The following is a 13,117-nucleotide window of genomic DNA, read 5'->3' on the forward strand; positions in this document are numbered from 1 at the left end:
AAGAAAACAAGAAGAGAGCCCTTGTAAATACAACAGCCCCTGAAACTATTCCATTCTAATACCCATCTTCAATGTCCAGAGAGAAAGTATGAACAGAGAAGGTTGAATGTAGGACATACGACAGTCCAAAGGGATGGCCTGCCTATCTACCATGTGTGGCTGCCCCTTGTTCATTAAACCAAATCTTTTTGCAAAAAGATTTTATTTGACCATCAAGCATTCACACCACAAAGGCCAAAAGTCTGCAAACCTAGAAACAAGACCTGGCTTATTTCTGGGTTCTTTTCATGAAATAACTGATAAGAAGTCGTCATTTACATGTTTGTTGAACCTAATAATTTATTTGGTCTCATGAATTATTCTGTCCTCTGCAGACCTAAGAGATACTAGCAGTATGGTCTCATGAGCTTACAAGAGAAAAGCCATCTCCTGCTATGGGAGAGACGGACAGCAGCTTCCACGTCAGAACTTCTTCCAATTCACCTTTCTGAGGATCTAGGCAGTTTACTGATGAAATATTCATTTGGGAGCTCAGGGCACAACATTTCAGTCACCCTCATAAGAAACTATCAGGGGCTAAGTGGCCATTGCTACACACATATGGCAACCAATGCCACTTCTCTTCAAACCTGAACAGAGGAGAGATAACATCCAGTTGAGCAGAAGGAAGGTTCCCTCCAGTCCCTCTGACCTGTGTGAGGTGAACTCATAACCTTGCTGCACCACGTATTTGTGCACCTCCTGCCACTGTATTTCAAAGCTCAGAAAAATGATCAGTCCTGCCCTTCTACCTTCCACACTAGAGAGGCTAGAGGGAAGCTTCACAACTGAAACACAATCCCAAAATATGCCAGTGGCCATTCAGGAGTTCACAATTTCCAGCCTGTGCCTTGGCCACTATACCACAGGTTTTAACCATGGTAAAGGACCACTTGTGGCCCCTTGGGGTTTATTCCTAGAGATGCCCTGCAGAATGAATGGATAGTGGAAAATCTGCTCCCTCCCCCTGAAGCCTTCTAAAACGCAGTCAGCTGCCTGAGCCACTGAAGCCAAGAGCTACAGAACACACATTATGTGTGTCAGGAGCCTGGCTTGGCCATCTGGATGGGGTCTGCAGTACTCAGGCTGCAAAACTGGCCCATGTCACTGACAGTTTTAAGGGTCTATTTATTTTGGTATTGATTAGTAAAGAGTGCAAGTCTCTGACTAAACCCACAAAGGGATATTGTTTGTAAAAAGAATAAATGAGGCAGAAATGGTTTCAGTGACTTCCTCTGTTTAAATTATTTAAGGGGATGTAAAGGATGCATAACAGGCATTTATAATGAAAAGGAAAGATTATATGAAGAAATCTGAAGAAAAGGAATTTTTGGTAAGGTGATATGACCAAGAAAGCAAAGACAAAAGATAGTAACCAGAGAGTCACAGTTCATGCTCAAAGTGATTCTTGAAATAACAAGCCTCACAAATCAATGAACAATGACAACAACAACAAAATCCAGCACGTTAAATGCTGACATTTTACCCAGCCCCAAACTTATTTATTTCCTCCATTTCCACTTTCTTTGGAGGCAAAATATATAAAACGTGAAAATTTTCCTTTAAAATATCTTCAATACTTGCAAAATAAGGTCTCCAGACTCCCCTTTCCTCCTGGAAACATGACTCTTGACTCTGGCTAAGCTGAAGAGGGACCCATCAAAGCAAGTCACCACCAGGGCTCCCTTTGCAGTATGTGTTGGAGCTGTGACATGTTTTAATGGTGCCATCTTGCTGGTCACCATGAAGTTAATGCATCCTTTACATCCCCTTAAATGAACACAGGAATAAAGACTAATGAGTGCTTTCTCTTTGCCAGCACCAATGGCCTCTTGGCTGCATGTTTCTCTTCTCTCCCTACTTGGATGACTTTGCCAGAAAGTCCTATGAACCCTCTTAACTGGTGACATATATCCTCCCCACAAGTCCTACACCCATTTATTCCAGTTCCTAACTTCTCTTTGCCCCACTTCTAACTGTAGAGTCCAGGAGAGGTGGCCAACATCAGGAATCCACCAGAGGTAAGCCAATGAGGAAGCAGGCAGGCCACTCAGGGCAACAAGGACAGCAGCATCAGCGAGGCCACCCTCAGAGAGAACTCCTTCCTCTAGCTAGGCCCTCCTCTGCCTGAGGCACAGGCCCTGCCTGTCCCCATTTTTGAGGCTAACTTGAAGCAAAAGTCAAGAATTACCCACAATGTTCCTGGACAGCCCTCTTCCTATATTTCCTGTCCAAGGTTCATCTTCAGGAGTGAACGAAAGGCCATGAAAGTGTCTAGTCTGTTTATCAATGTGATTAAGAAAAATGTGGCTTGGGTCCCTTAAGTATGAGACCTTGGAGTCATCTTTCATTGCATCTATTCTCTGCCAAGGTTTTTAGAGTTCTGGTGGAGTGGCCTCCTCAGTCCCCAAGGGAAGAACAAGGCAAGGACTAGAGTTACTTTAATTTTATCCCAGAAGGAACTGTTTCCACTAAGGTCTACCACCTCTAATTTTCTTTAACCTTATTAATTTCTTTAAAAGGAAGCAGGTGGCCTGCCAATCCTAGGGATGACATGCTAATCCTCGTAGTTTGATTAAGATAGTGACCTCTTTCAGGAAATGTTGTGTTTAAGTGTGTCGCACACTAGTGCACTTAGTTGTTCAACACAGTGTTTCTCTAGGCCAGAGACAGTAACCTACAGGAGAAGCCAGATCCCAGGACGGACAACTTCCAAAAAAACACATACTGGGAATATAGATATACGGTGACTGTTTTTATGTTGAACTCAGTCAATTTGTTAGACTATGAAAAAAAAAATCAGTATTTTCAAGTCCCTATTTGAATGAAAAGCAGTATACCAATTCCATTAGAAAAGCTGGAGGATTTTTAAATTCACATTTTTAATCTTGAGATTTTTGAACGAGGAAGAAATGAATATAAAATCTATTTCCTGTAGGCAAAACAAACCTCTGAAGGGTACCCAACAAACTAAGAAACAGGTGCTTCCTAAGGGAAGAAAGGCTGGGAGATAGCACAAAAAGATCTTTATGCCTGAAACTTTTGAATGAATTGCCTAGAAGCAATTTTTAAAAGAACAATGTCACTTTCTTTAAAATTTACTTATTTAGATAAGACCCATTCTTTATTATATAACAATATTATATAATAAATATAATTCTTTAGCATATTATAGCCTTCAAGGTAACATTATTATAAAAATAAGAACAAGGAACACGGGAGGCCTAACATTTTATCAGCATTAGGCTCAGGGAGGCCCAGCCTCTCTCTGAGCTCTGGGCACACTTTGGGCACCCTCAATGACTCAGTTCCAGCATCACCTTCTCCCCATTCTTAGAACAAGCTCACTCCAGCCTCAGAGCCTTTGCTTCCACAGCTCCTCCCTCACTGTTGAACTCTCTTTCCAGGATCTTTGTGTGACTTGCTCCTCTTGATTCAGGCCTCTGCCAATACAACCTCCTCCTTGGAGATACCTTCATGAGGCACTATCATTTTACCTACTCTATTTTCTCCCCCATATATATTGCCATGCCATTTAAATTCACCTCACTTACTCATTTGTTTACATGTACTTATTTTACTCCCCTCTTGGTCACTCTTTCTCCTCACCTCACCCGCCACTAGACTGTAAGCACCAGGAAATCCCCAGAGGCTAGCACAATGCCTAGTAGCTCCATATTTGTTGAATGAAAGAATACATCATGCTTAATGGTGATGGACTGAAAGCTTGCAAAAGACGAGGTTGTCCACTATTGTCACCTCTAAGAAACTTGCCCATAGTCCAGACATAACTAACAGAAGTGAGAATTGAGATTTTTGAACAAGGGAGAAATGAATATAAAATCTGTTTTGTATATGCATAGACATATGTGACCACAGAATAGAACTGTGAGTCTAGAAATAAATCCTTGCATCTATGATCAATTGATTCTTCACAAGGATGCAAAGAACATTCAATGAAGAAAGAATGTGTTTTCCCCCCCAATGGATGGAACTAAAACAACTAGATATCTACATGCAACCACATATCTCACCTCACATACAAAAATTAGCTCAAAATGGATCAAAAACCTAAATGTAAGAGTTAAAACTACAAAACTTCTACAAGAAAACACAGATAAAATCTTTGCAATCTTGTATTACACGATGGCTTCTTAGATAAGACACCAAAGAACAAGTGACCGAAAAAAAAGAAAGATAAATTTTACTGCATCAAAATTTAAAGCTTTTGTTGTACATCAAAAGACACGATCAAGGAAGTAAAAAGCAACCCAGAGATGGGAGAAAATATTTGCAAATCATATATCTGATTAAGGTTTAGTTTCTTTTTTTTTATTGGTTGTTCAAAACATTATAAAGCTCTTGACATATCATATTTCATACATTAGATTCAAGTTGGTTATGAACTCCCAATTTTACCCCAAATACAGATTGCAGAATCACATCGGTTACACATCCACATTTTTACATAATGCCCTATTAGTAACTGTTGTATTCTGCTACCTTTCCTATCCTCTACCAAAAATATAGCAAGAACTCTTGTTTGGAGATACAGGTTTCCTCAGTTCTTATATTCTCCAAGGAAAGATTTTAGAAAAGACACAGAAGCAGTGCATTGTATGAGCAAGCAAAAAGATGAAAGGACACTCCCCAGACATGACAGCAGGTTGTCCTGAGCAGAAGCAACCTCGGATTTCAGTTGGGAGACTCAAGCAAATAGAAAAAACATGAGTAGCATAGGGTCGTGTGAGCGCTGGAGGGTTCCTGTCTCATACACTCCAAGAATGAAGTATGCAGACCATGAGGGGTGAGAAATCATTAGCAGATTTATTAGAAGCAAGCAAGGAAAGCTCCCACAGAATAGGAGGGGTCCCAAAGAGAGTCTCTGTTCGGGGTTTTTATACTATTTTGATGGAGAACTAAACTTTCATTGGAGAGTCCCCCTGATTGTTCTCTTTCTCTGTCTCAATTGAAGGTGTACCATTTTAATTTTTTATTCCCATAATGGTATGACTTAATATGTTTGTTAATCTGAGTTTGTCCTGTATATGTTCCTTAAAACAGAAGAATTGTTTGGGTTCAAAACAACTCCTTGGGATTGACCAATGTTAAGGTAGTCAAGGAAAGCTGGGGCAACAGCAGAATGTGTGGGCATCCGGCATGAGTAGGGCCTTCCAGTCAGCCAGACAAAAACAAAAAACAAGTTTTAGCCTAGGGTTTTTATCTGGGGTGGTAGTCCTGCCCCACAAGCATAACAGTTTATTTAACAAAACAAAAGTATGCTCCAGAGAACTGGAGGCCTTTCCAAGAGAGGGGGTGGGCTTCAAATATGGATTCCATCTGTTTTTGTCTCCTTTCCACCAGAATTTGGTTCCTCCCTTGAAGCTATGTCACATGACTGGTAGACATGATTGACAGGTGGTATTATACAATTCTGGGCAGAAGAGCTTAAACCCTGTTCCCAGCATTCCTGGTGAAAGCCCACAAGGGAGTCAAAACCATAATGCTAATATTAGAATTGCCTCATCATTTGCCAAAGATTACCTTGGGGCATACTGCACTTGGTGAGCATGCCCAGGGGACCCACTGGGACAGGCTTGACTGAGGGGGTATATAGTCTCCAGAAAGAACCTGGACTTCTAACTGCAGATGGGTGTGACTTTCCTGTCACTCAATTTTAGGATTCCCTACCCTTGGTCTGCCCCTAATTTCTCTCTCCCCTCCTGTGGCCTGTGCATGTCTACAGAATTACCCTGTTTCTTCATATCTCTACTGCTCATGTCTACCTGTTACCTATCACTCTTACAACTCAACAAAAGATAAATTTTAAAATAGTCAAAGGATCTGAATAGACATTTCTTCAAAGAAGATACAAAAATAGTAAGATATGAAAAGATGATCACCATCATTAATCATTAGGAAATGCAAATCAAAACCACAACAAGATACCACTTCATTTTCATTAGGATGACCAGAAGTCTAGAATAAATGTCACATAAATAACAAGTATTGGCAAGGATATAGGGAAATGGAAACCCACATGCATTGCTAGTGAAAATATAAAATGGCGCCGGTGCTGTAGGAAACAGTTTGGCAATTTCTCAAGAAATTAAAACATTAGAGTTGCTATATGACCCAGCATTCCATTTCTAGGTATTCAAGAGAACTAAAAATGTTCATACAAAAATTTGTACATGGCTATTACAGCAGCATTATTCATAATAGCCAAAAAGTATAACAACCCAATGTCCATCAATTGATGATGAATGAATAAAGAAGATGTAGAAAATATCCATACAATGGAGTATTACTGAGCCATAAAAGGGAACAATAAATGCTATATATATATATATATATATATATATATAGGCATCATATATATTATATGAGTCCACTTAAATGTCATATCCAAAATAGGCAAATCTAGAGAGAGAAAAAAAAAACAGATTATTGATTTTCAGGTCCTGGTGGAATGAGGGAGTAGAAGACTGCTAATGATTATGCAGTTTCTTTTTAGAGAGATGAAAACATTGGTTGTAAAACTTTGTACACGAAAAACTACTGAATTATACTTTAAAATGATGGATTTTATAGCATATGAACTATAATTTTAAAAATAGTATAAGGAAATGGTCAATATTATATAATATTATATATTGATGGTGGGAACATACATTGGTACAATATCTTGAAATTCAATTTTGCAATATTTATCAAAATTACAAACACTATCTACTCTTAAATCCAGAAAATTCCTTTTCTAGGAACTTCCCCTATAAATATATTCAAATACAAGATACTGACTTCACCTTCTTTGGGAAATCAAAAGAACATTCATCATTATACGGCTGATTAAATAAAGCATGGTATATCCACTTAACAAAACATTATGAAGCCATAAAAATTAATGAGGATGCTCTTTATTTAACAACATGGAATGATTCGAATGTTAAGAAAAAAACAAAATGACATGCAAAATGGTATGAAGGGTTTGTTACCAGTCTTTTGAAAAGAGGGGAATATCTACATAAGTATTTGCTTCTACACTCATAGAGCACTTTCAGAAGGACATGTACAATTCAGTGAGCACTGTTTGCCTACAAACATGGGAACTGGAATCTAAAGAACAGAACGTTTGGGGGAGCGATTTTCAATATATGCCTTTTTGTGAGTTTTGAGTTTTGAAACCACATGAATGTGTTTTCTATTTTAAAAACAAATAAAATATAGATTTTTAAAAGATTTTTTAAATGATGAGTAAATAAATCTGTGGGAAACCATGAGCCTGAGTTTAGAGAAACCAGAATTCTGTTTCCTGGGTTTACTAGGAACTACTTACCTCATCTGCCATTCATTTTCCCCATGTCACCCACCCACTTCACTCAGGCTGTCTATATATTTTTCACCAAAACATAGATGTTTAGAAAAAGATCATTTGTGAGGATTATTAACAACTAAACATTTTTAAATATAAAAATATATTAATAATTTTTTAAAAAGCTTAATTCACACTTCTGTTTAAGTAAATTGATAACAGCAGAATAAGTAGCACACACAATTTGTAAAGCACAAAAGTGTTAGGCAAGATGAATCTTTCCACCAACAGATGGCGATAGTGGGTAGCATAATGTGCATTTGCCAAGTTATAATCTTGTACTAAGGACACAAAAACTTTAGAGTCAAAGAAATTTAAAGCTACAGAGAGTGTTAGATATTATATATTACTAATATATTATGTATTATATTTGTTATTACACATCCTATATTAAAAGAGCCCAACTCCTTTATTTACTTATATGGAAATGATGTCATCAAGATAAGAATTGGACACAACCAGAAACAGAAACCTACACCTCATAATTCCTAATCTAAACTCCTAATACTTTAGCAATTAAAAAAACTAAAACTCAGGCTTTCAAGGAAGTGCAAAGACAGTCAGTCAAAGTTTGTTGATCACTTTTCTAATCCTGAGACAATTATGGGAAGGGGCTCTCTAAACATTAACTTAAAATGTGGTTGCCAGGTTCACATATATGACTCTTATGTAGTTCTTCCAAGTGCTTAATTTTGGAATAGCCAACAAATTTTCTCATTTTATTATGCAAAATTATGTACAACAAATTTCCTCATTTTATTATACAAATTATGTACAACAAATGACTTCTTCAGAAATAAAATCTATTTCCATTTTACACTTATGATAGGCAATTTCTAACTAAAAAATATGACAAGTTAATTTTTTAATTGAGACATTTAGGAATGACCTAAATGTCAAAAAAATGAGATTATTTAGTAACTATGAATCAGGTCTTAAAATGATATTTCTAATAATTCTACATAGGCAATATGTTATTGTGGTTATAGGCACAAACTCTGGAACACACTCTGGTTCACATCCTACTCCACCATTTACTAGCCCTGTGGCCCTGTGACAAATTTCTTAGTCTCTTCCAGCCTCAGTTTTCTTTTTAGAATATAGGGATGCTAAGAGTAGGCCTATCTCATAGGATCTTTGTGAGAATTAGTTAATACTTGTAAAGTGACCAGGACAGTACCAGCATATAGTGCCTGAGGGCAATAAGACTCCTAAGCCCTCCCACAAGTGTTTACTCCTTTAGAAGAAGATGCTTACTAGCCCAGCATCTAACTGGGTCTCATGAACTCTGAAGGAATAAAATGGGTAAAAGAAAAGTCAAGAGAAAGATTTGGGAAAGCTAGCGTGCCTAGAGTCAGCTACAGGGAGAGATCAATAAAGGATTTTGGAGTAGCCAGCTTCACCTTTCCTCTATTCCTTAACCACAGGGTTCTCCAAATACTCAAGTATTTTCCCAAGGCTGAATGTTGGTGTCTGATGGGAGAGTATATTAAGGGACAAAAGCAGTCAATTCGATATTTTGAAATATGGCATTTGCTTTCCTGCTCAAGTCTGTTGGAAGGGAAGTCATTGGAGAAATGAATGGCCCTTCATTCTTTTGCAATTTAAGTTCAGTTCTCTTATTCGGAGCAAATGCAGAACCCTTCAGACAGACTTCACCTTCCTTTTCTCCCTTTTCTTTAGTTGCATATCCCTCTACTCTACAAAGTGTCCTAAAGGGAGGTTTGCATTACAGTAGGGATTCCTGATTACATTTAGCAGCCCCATTGGAACCCTGTGAAGTACTCACTGCTGACCATGAAGGAAACCACACTTTTATCTCCACTGCAAAACCTTGGCTACAGCTGTTTCTTAGCAAAATAATTTCCTCTTTATAAAAGTCTTCAGACCACCGTTCAAACCTCTATTTTAAATGAATCTTCCCTTCTCTTGGTCTTCGGACACCATGAGGCTAGGTTTGGACTAAAAATTTATGTGAACACATGCTTGGGAGGTCAGGGTTCAAGGATATCTCCTGTGACTAGCACAATACGCTTGAAATGTTTGATTAAAATAAAAGTTATACATCATCTAAAATATATATGGGGGAAAGATATATGTGTTGTATCCAAAAGTACCAGTATGAATTACTATATTCAATCTTACTCGTATTGAGGGGAAAAGTTCTGTTTTATAGGCCCGAAATAACTAGTGGACATAGACAAAACACAAAACAGCATTACCACTTTCTAGCTGTATGATTCTAAACATTTCATCCAGTTTTTGCAGGACATTTCTTCAACTGTAAAGGGTTAAAGATAACAACCTCATTGGCTGTTTCAATAATTACCTTTAAAGACATTAAAGCACTCTGAAGTGTTCTTGCTCTTCTTAGTCATCTAACATATGCACACTCTGTACAGTTTCTCTAATAATTACAGAGATGTTTCTAAAGAAAAGCATTAAAAGAGTGAAGAAGCTCAAAGGGGTTCAATACAAAGTTAAACAAAGGAATATCAGCAGCCCAAGAAAAATCAGTCTGGGGTTTCATTCTATGGATGTTGGGAACGTGGAAAAATCACTTCAATCATTGGTTTAACACTCCTAACCTATGACCACTGGGTTCCTGTAGTACCTGGGTCGCCCCCAAAGCAGGGTCTTTGATTTTGACTACTCCGGGGGACCCAACCCTTTCCCTCTCCCTCTCCATTCCTCCTTTATAAGGTTGCTCAGGAGAGGCCTTTCTGCCTTTTCTGCAAGCTGACGGCCAGGCTGGGAGCCTACCATTCCCAGAAACCTCTTCGCCAGACCTTTAGAAAACGAAAGCCCACTCTTGAACCAGGGCAGGGGCGGGGGGCTCAGTGATGCTGCGCGACCTGAGCTGGGCATGCGCAGAGCCGCGGCAGGCTGCAGGCCTGGGAGGAGCGAGGACCCCTCAGCCCGCGAGAAGCCTCCTGGCCTGGACCCAGGTTTGACAACTGAGCCCAGTTGGTCCACGCCCGCGTCTCGCAGGCCAAGTCTGGCCGGGAGCCGGAGGGCCGCGGCCGCAGGCGGGCGGGGCTGGGCGCGGGGCCGAGCGGGCTGCACGGGACGCTGCATACCTGGTAGCGGCCAGTGAGCAGCTGGCTCCGCGACGGCGTGCACAGCGGCTGCGTGTAGTAGTTGTCTAGGAGCACCCCGCCGGCGGCCAGCGCGTCCAGGTGCGGCGTGCGAATGTAGGAGCCGTGGAAACCCACGTCGTTCCAGCCCAGGTCGTCCGCCAGCACGAAGACCAGATGGGGTGGCCGGCCGGCCTCCGCGCCCCGGCCCGGCTGTGGCAGCAAGAGCATCAGCCAGAGCAGCGGCGGCAGCGGCAGGCCAGGGCCTTGGTGCAGGCTCGCCGCCGCGCCGCTCGGGCCCATCCTGCGCTGCCCGAGGGCCCGTGCCAGTGGCGCCACCAGTCCCCAGCACCGCTGGTAGAATCAGGAACTGGTGCTGGCCTGCTCCGCCCCGGCGCGGGACTTCACCCTGCAGCACCGAGGGCTGGGGAGGCGGATCCCCTCGCACCCGCAGCTTCGGAGCCGGGCCCTCGGTGGTTGTGGCGGGGAGGAGCCAAAGTGGGCTCCCGCCGGCCAGCGGGGAGTAAACTCCGCGGGTGTTGAAAGGCACCAAGACCCTTATCTTTTCTAGCGATGAGCTTGGCACCGTGGCATCCTAAAAGAGAATATGTATTCTTTTTAATAACTCTCAACAGTTTACAGAGCATTTTTACATCCTTTATGTCTGAATCCTGGCAGCTAGGCATTGTAATTAATGCCCATTTTTCAGAAGAAACAAGCTTATAAATGGTTGAGCCTCAGGCTCTAGATTCTGAGGTATGCTATTTTAACAAGTCATTTCTACTCAAGAGGCCACCCTAGGGCATGTGGGAGGATAGTGAAGAAGCAGTAGTCTAGATTGTGTTTAGATTCGTATAAGTATAGTGCACATCTGTGAAACCACTTCCTCCCCACCAGCCAACAGTGGGCCAAATACTCAGTCTGGCTGCACAACGTCTTTTTGAAGGGACAGTTTACTTGCAGGTTGCCCTAGAGTTGTTTGGCATGTTGAGTTGTCATTGAATAGCTAATTCGGGCTTCTCTACCAAGTGGTGAACCCTAGAAGTACAATATCTAATTTGCCTGAAACGCCTGTAGGCAATAAAAGAAGATTTCCTTTAATATGTCCTTAATGAATTGGGAAGTTAACCTTATGACCAATGTATTCCCAGTATCATCTGTGATTTTCTGCTTACTGTATGTCTGGAGATAAATTATAGTTGTTAAGGGCAGGGGGAAGTGTTTTTTTGCATTGCCTAGAAAACACATCTTTTCAGGTTGAGGCTGAGTCTGTGGGAGTTACTTTAAACAACTTTTAAGTTGTAGACAAATGATAGCCATGAAAAAATAATTCTTGTTTTTACATGCAAATGAACTCTGGAGTGACACCCCTCCCCCTTCAATGTCACCATTAAGGAAAAAAGTTTCACCTCCACTGGCCATTTATTATAGTATTCCTGATCTGTTCTGTGAATTGTCCTTTGCATTGGTTTTAACATCAGTTTCCTCCTTAATGAGTTAAATAAAATCTCACCGTGTATTCATTACTATATTTGTGTGAGGGTCGTGATTTTACCTATGGGGGGTGGTGTCCTTTAATGCACAAAATGTTTTTTTTTACAATTTTTTCCTTTAATTAGTGTTATTTATATTATATCTACTTTTCATCTCAAGTGGAATCTGTGAAATTTAGCAGGAAAAATATTTTAGCATTAACTAAATTCAAAAGAGAAAATTTTAAGTTCTTTGTGTTCTTTGACTTCTTATGAAGAAGTCATTTAAAGATCCTGTAGAAGATCTTGAAGGACTAAGAATTTTCACTTTGCCTGTGCAGATCCTTCTTCCCCATGTACCCTTCTTGATAAAAATCAAATTGCCCAAACAATGGCTGTTAATCCTCAGGAATGATTCTTTCTGTTTCAACTGTTGCTGAAACTAACTGAATCTTCTCATGTCCTATGTTTTCAGATAAGAGCCCATACTAGTAGTGCTCTGCAGATGTGCAGATGGATGAGTTAATTCTATTTTTTATCCATGTGTCAAACACATATAATGTACAGTACAGACTAGTAATTTTATAAACTCTCTTCATTGGAGTTTGTTTGATGTTTCCTTATTATAAAATTTAGGTTATGTGTCTGTGCAAGTGTATAACAAAAGTGATGAGGTATGCTTCTCAGTGCCTCAGATGAAGAGGCTCATGATATTGATTTGCTCTCTTAATGAAGTAGTTTTGTCAAGGTAGTCATTTCTCCAGCATAAAGTTACTATTATCCACTTGTGATTAATGCGTTACTTTATGTAGAGAGATGCTTTGAGAATATGTTAATATTCTGTTATCCCTCAAATTTTTGCTTATTATAAGTTTTAGTGTCTTACTTTTGCTTCAGTTATAATTAGGATGGCTGCTTGATGCGTGACATCAAGAGTGATTTTTCTAATTATATCACTTCTGTATTTATTAGTTGCTTTTCTACTGTAAGAAAACTTTATCTTCCTATTGATTTATTTCAACATGAATTCATGGGTTCTTGTTTTAATCAATATGTGCTAATCCTTTACTATAATTACTTCAATGCTTGAATTTTCTCTGGTTTGGCCAGGGAGCCCTTTCAATCTGTCTCATATCCTTTTGACATGTCCTCTT

The 13,117-nt window shown here is 39.9% G+C and overlaps 1 protein-coding gene across 1 annotated transcript in view; it reads right to left on the reverse strand.

Annotated features, from left to right (window-relative positions):
• Window positions 1-10,931, reverse strand: part of Arsb (arylsulfatase B) — a 183,912-nt gene extending 172,981 nt beyond the window's left edge. Inside the window, exon 1 of the mRNA XM_046427610.2 lies at window positions 10,495-10,931. Within this exon, the coding sequence (XP_046283566.1) occupies window positions 10,495-10,794 (300 nt within the window). The 5' untranslated portion in view covers window positions 10,795-10,931. The remainder of the gene's footprint in view (window positions 1-10,494) is intronic.
• Between the last annotated feature and the right edge of the window lie 2,186 nt (window positions 10,932-13,117).

Source organism: Marmota monax, unplaced genomic scaffold (genome assembly GCF_021218885.2).
Source record: "Marmota monax isolate L192 unplaced genomic scaffold, Marmota_monax_Labrador192_F-V1.1 WCK01_AAM20220418_F8-fsc00018, whole genome shotgun sequence".
Classification (NCBI taxonomy): Eukaryota; Metazoa; Chordata; class Mammalia; order Rodentia; family Sciuridae; genus Marmota; species Marmota monax.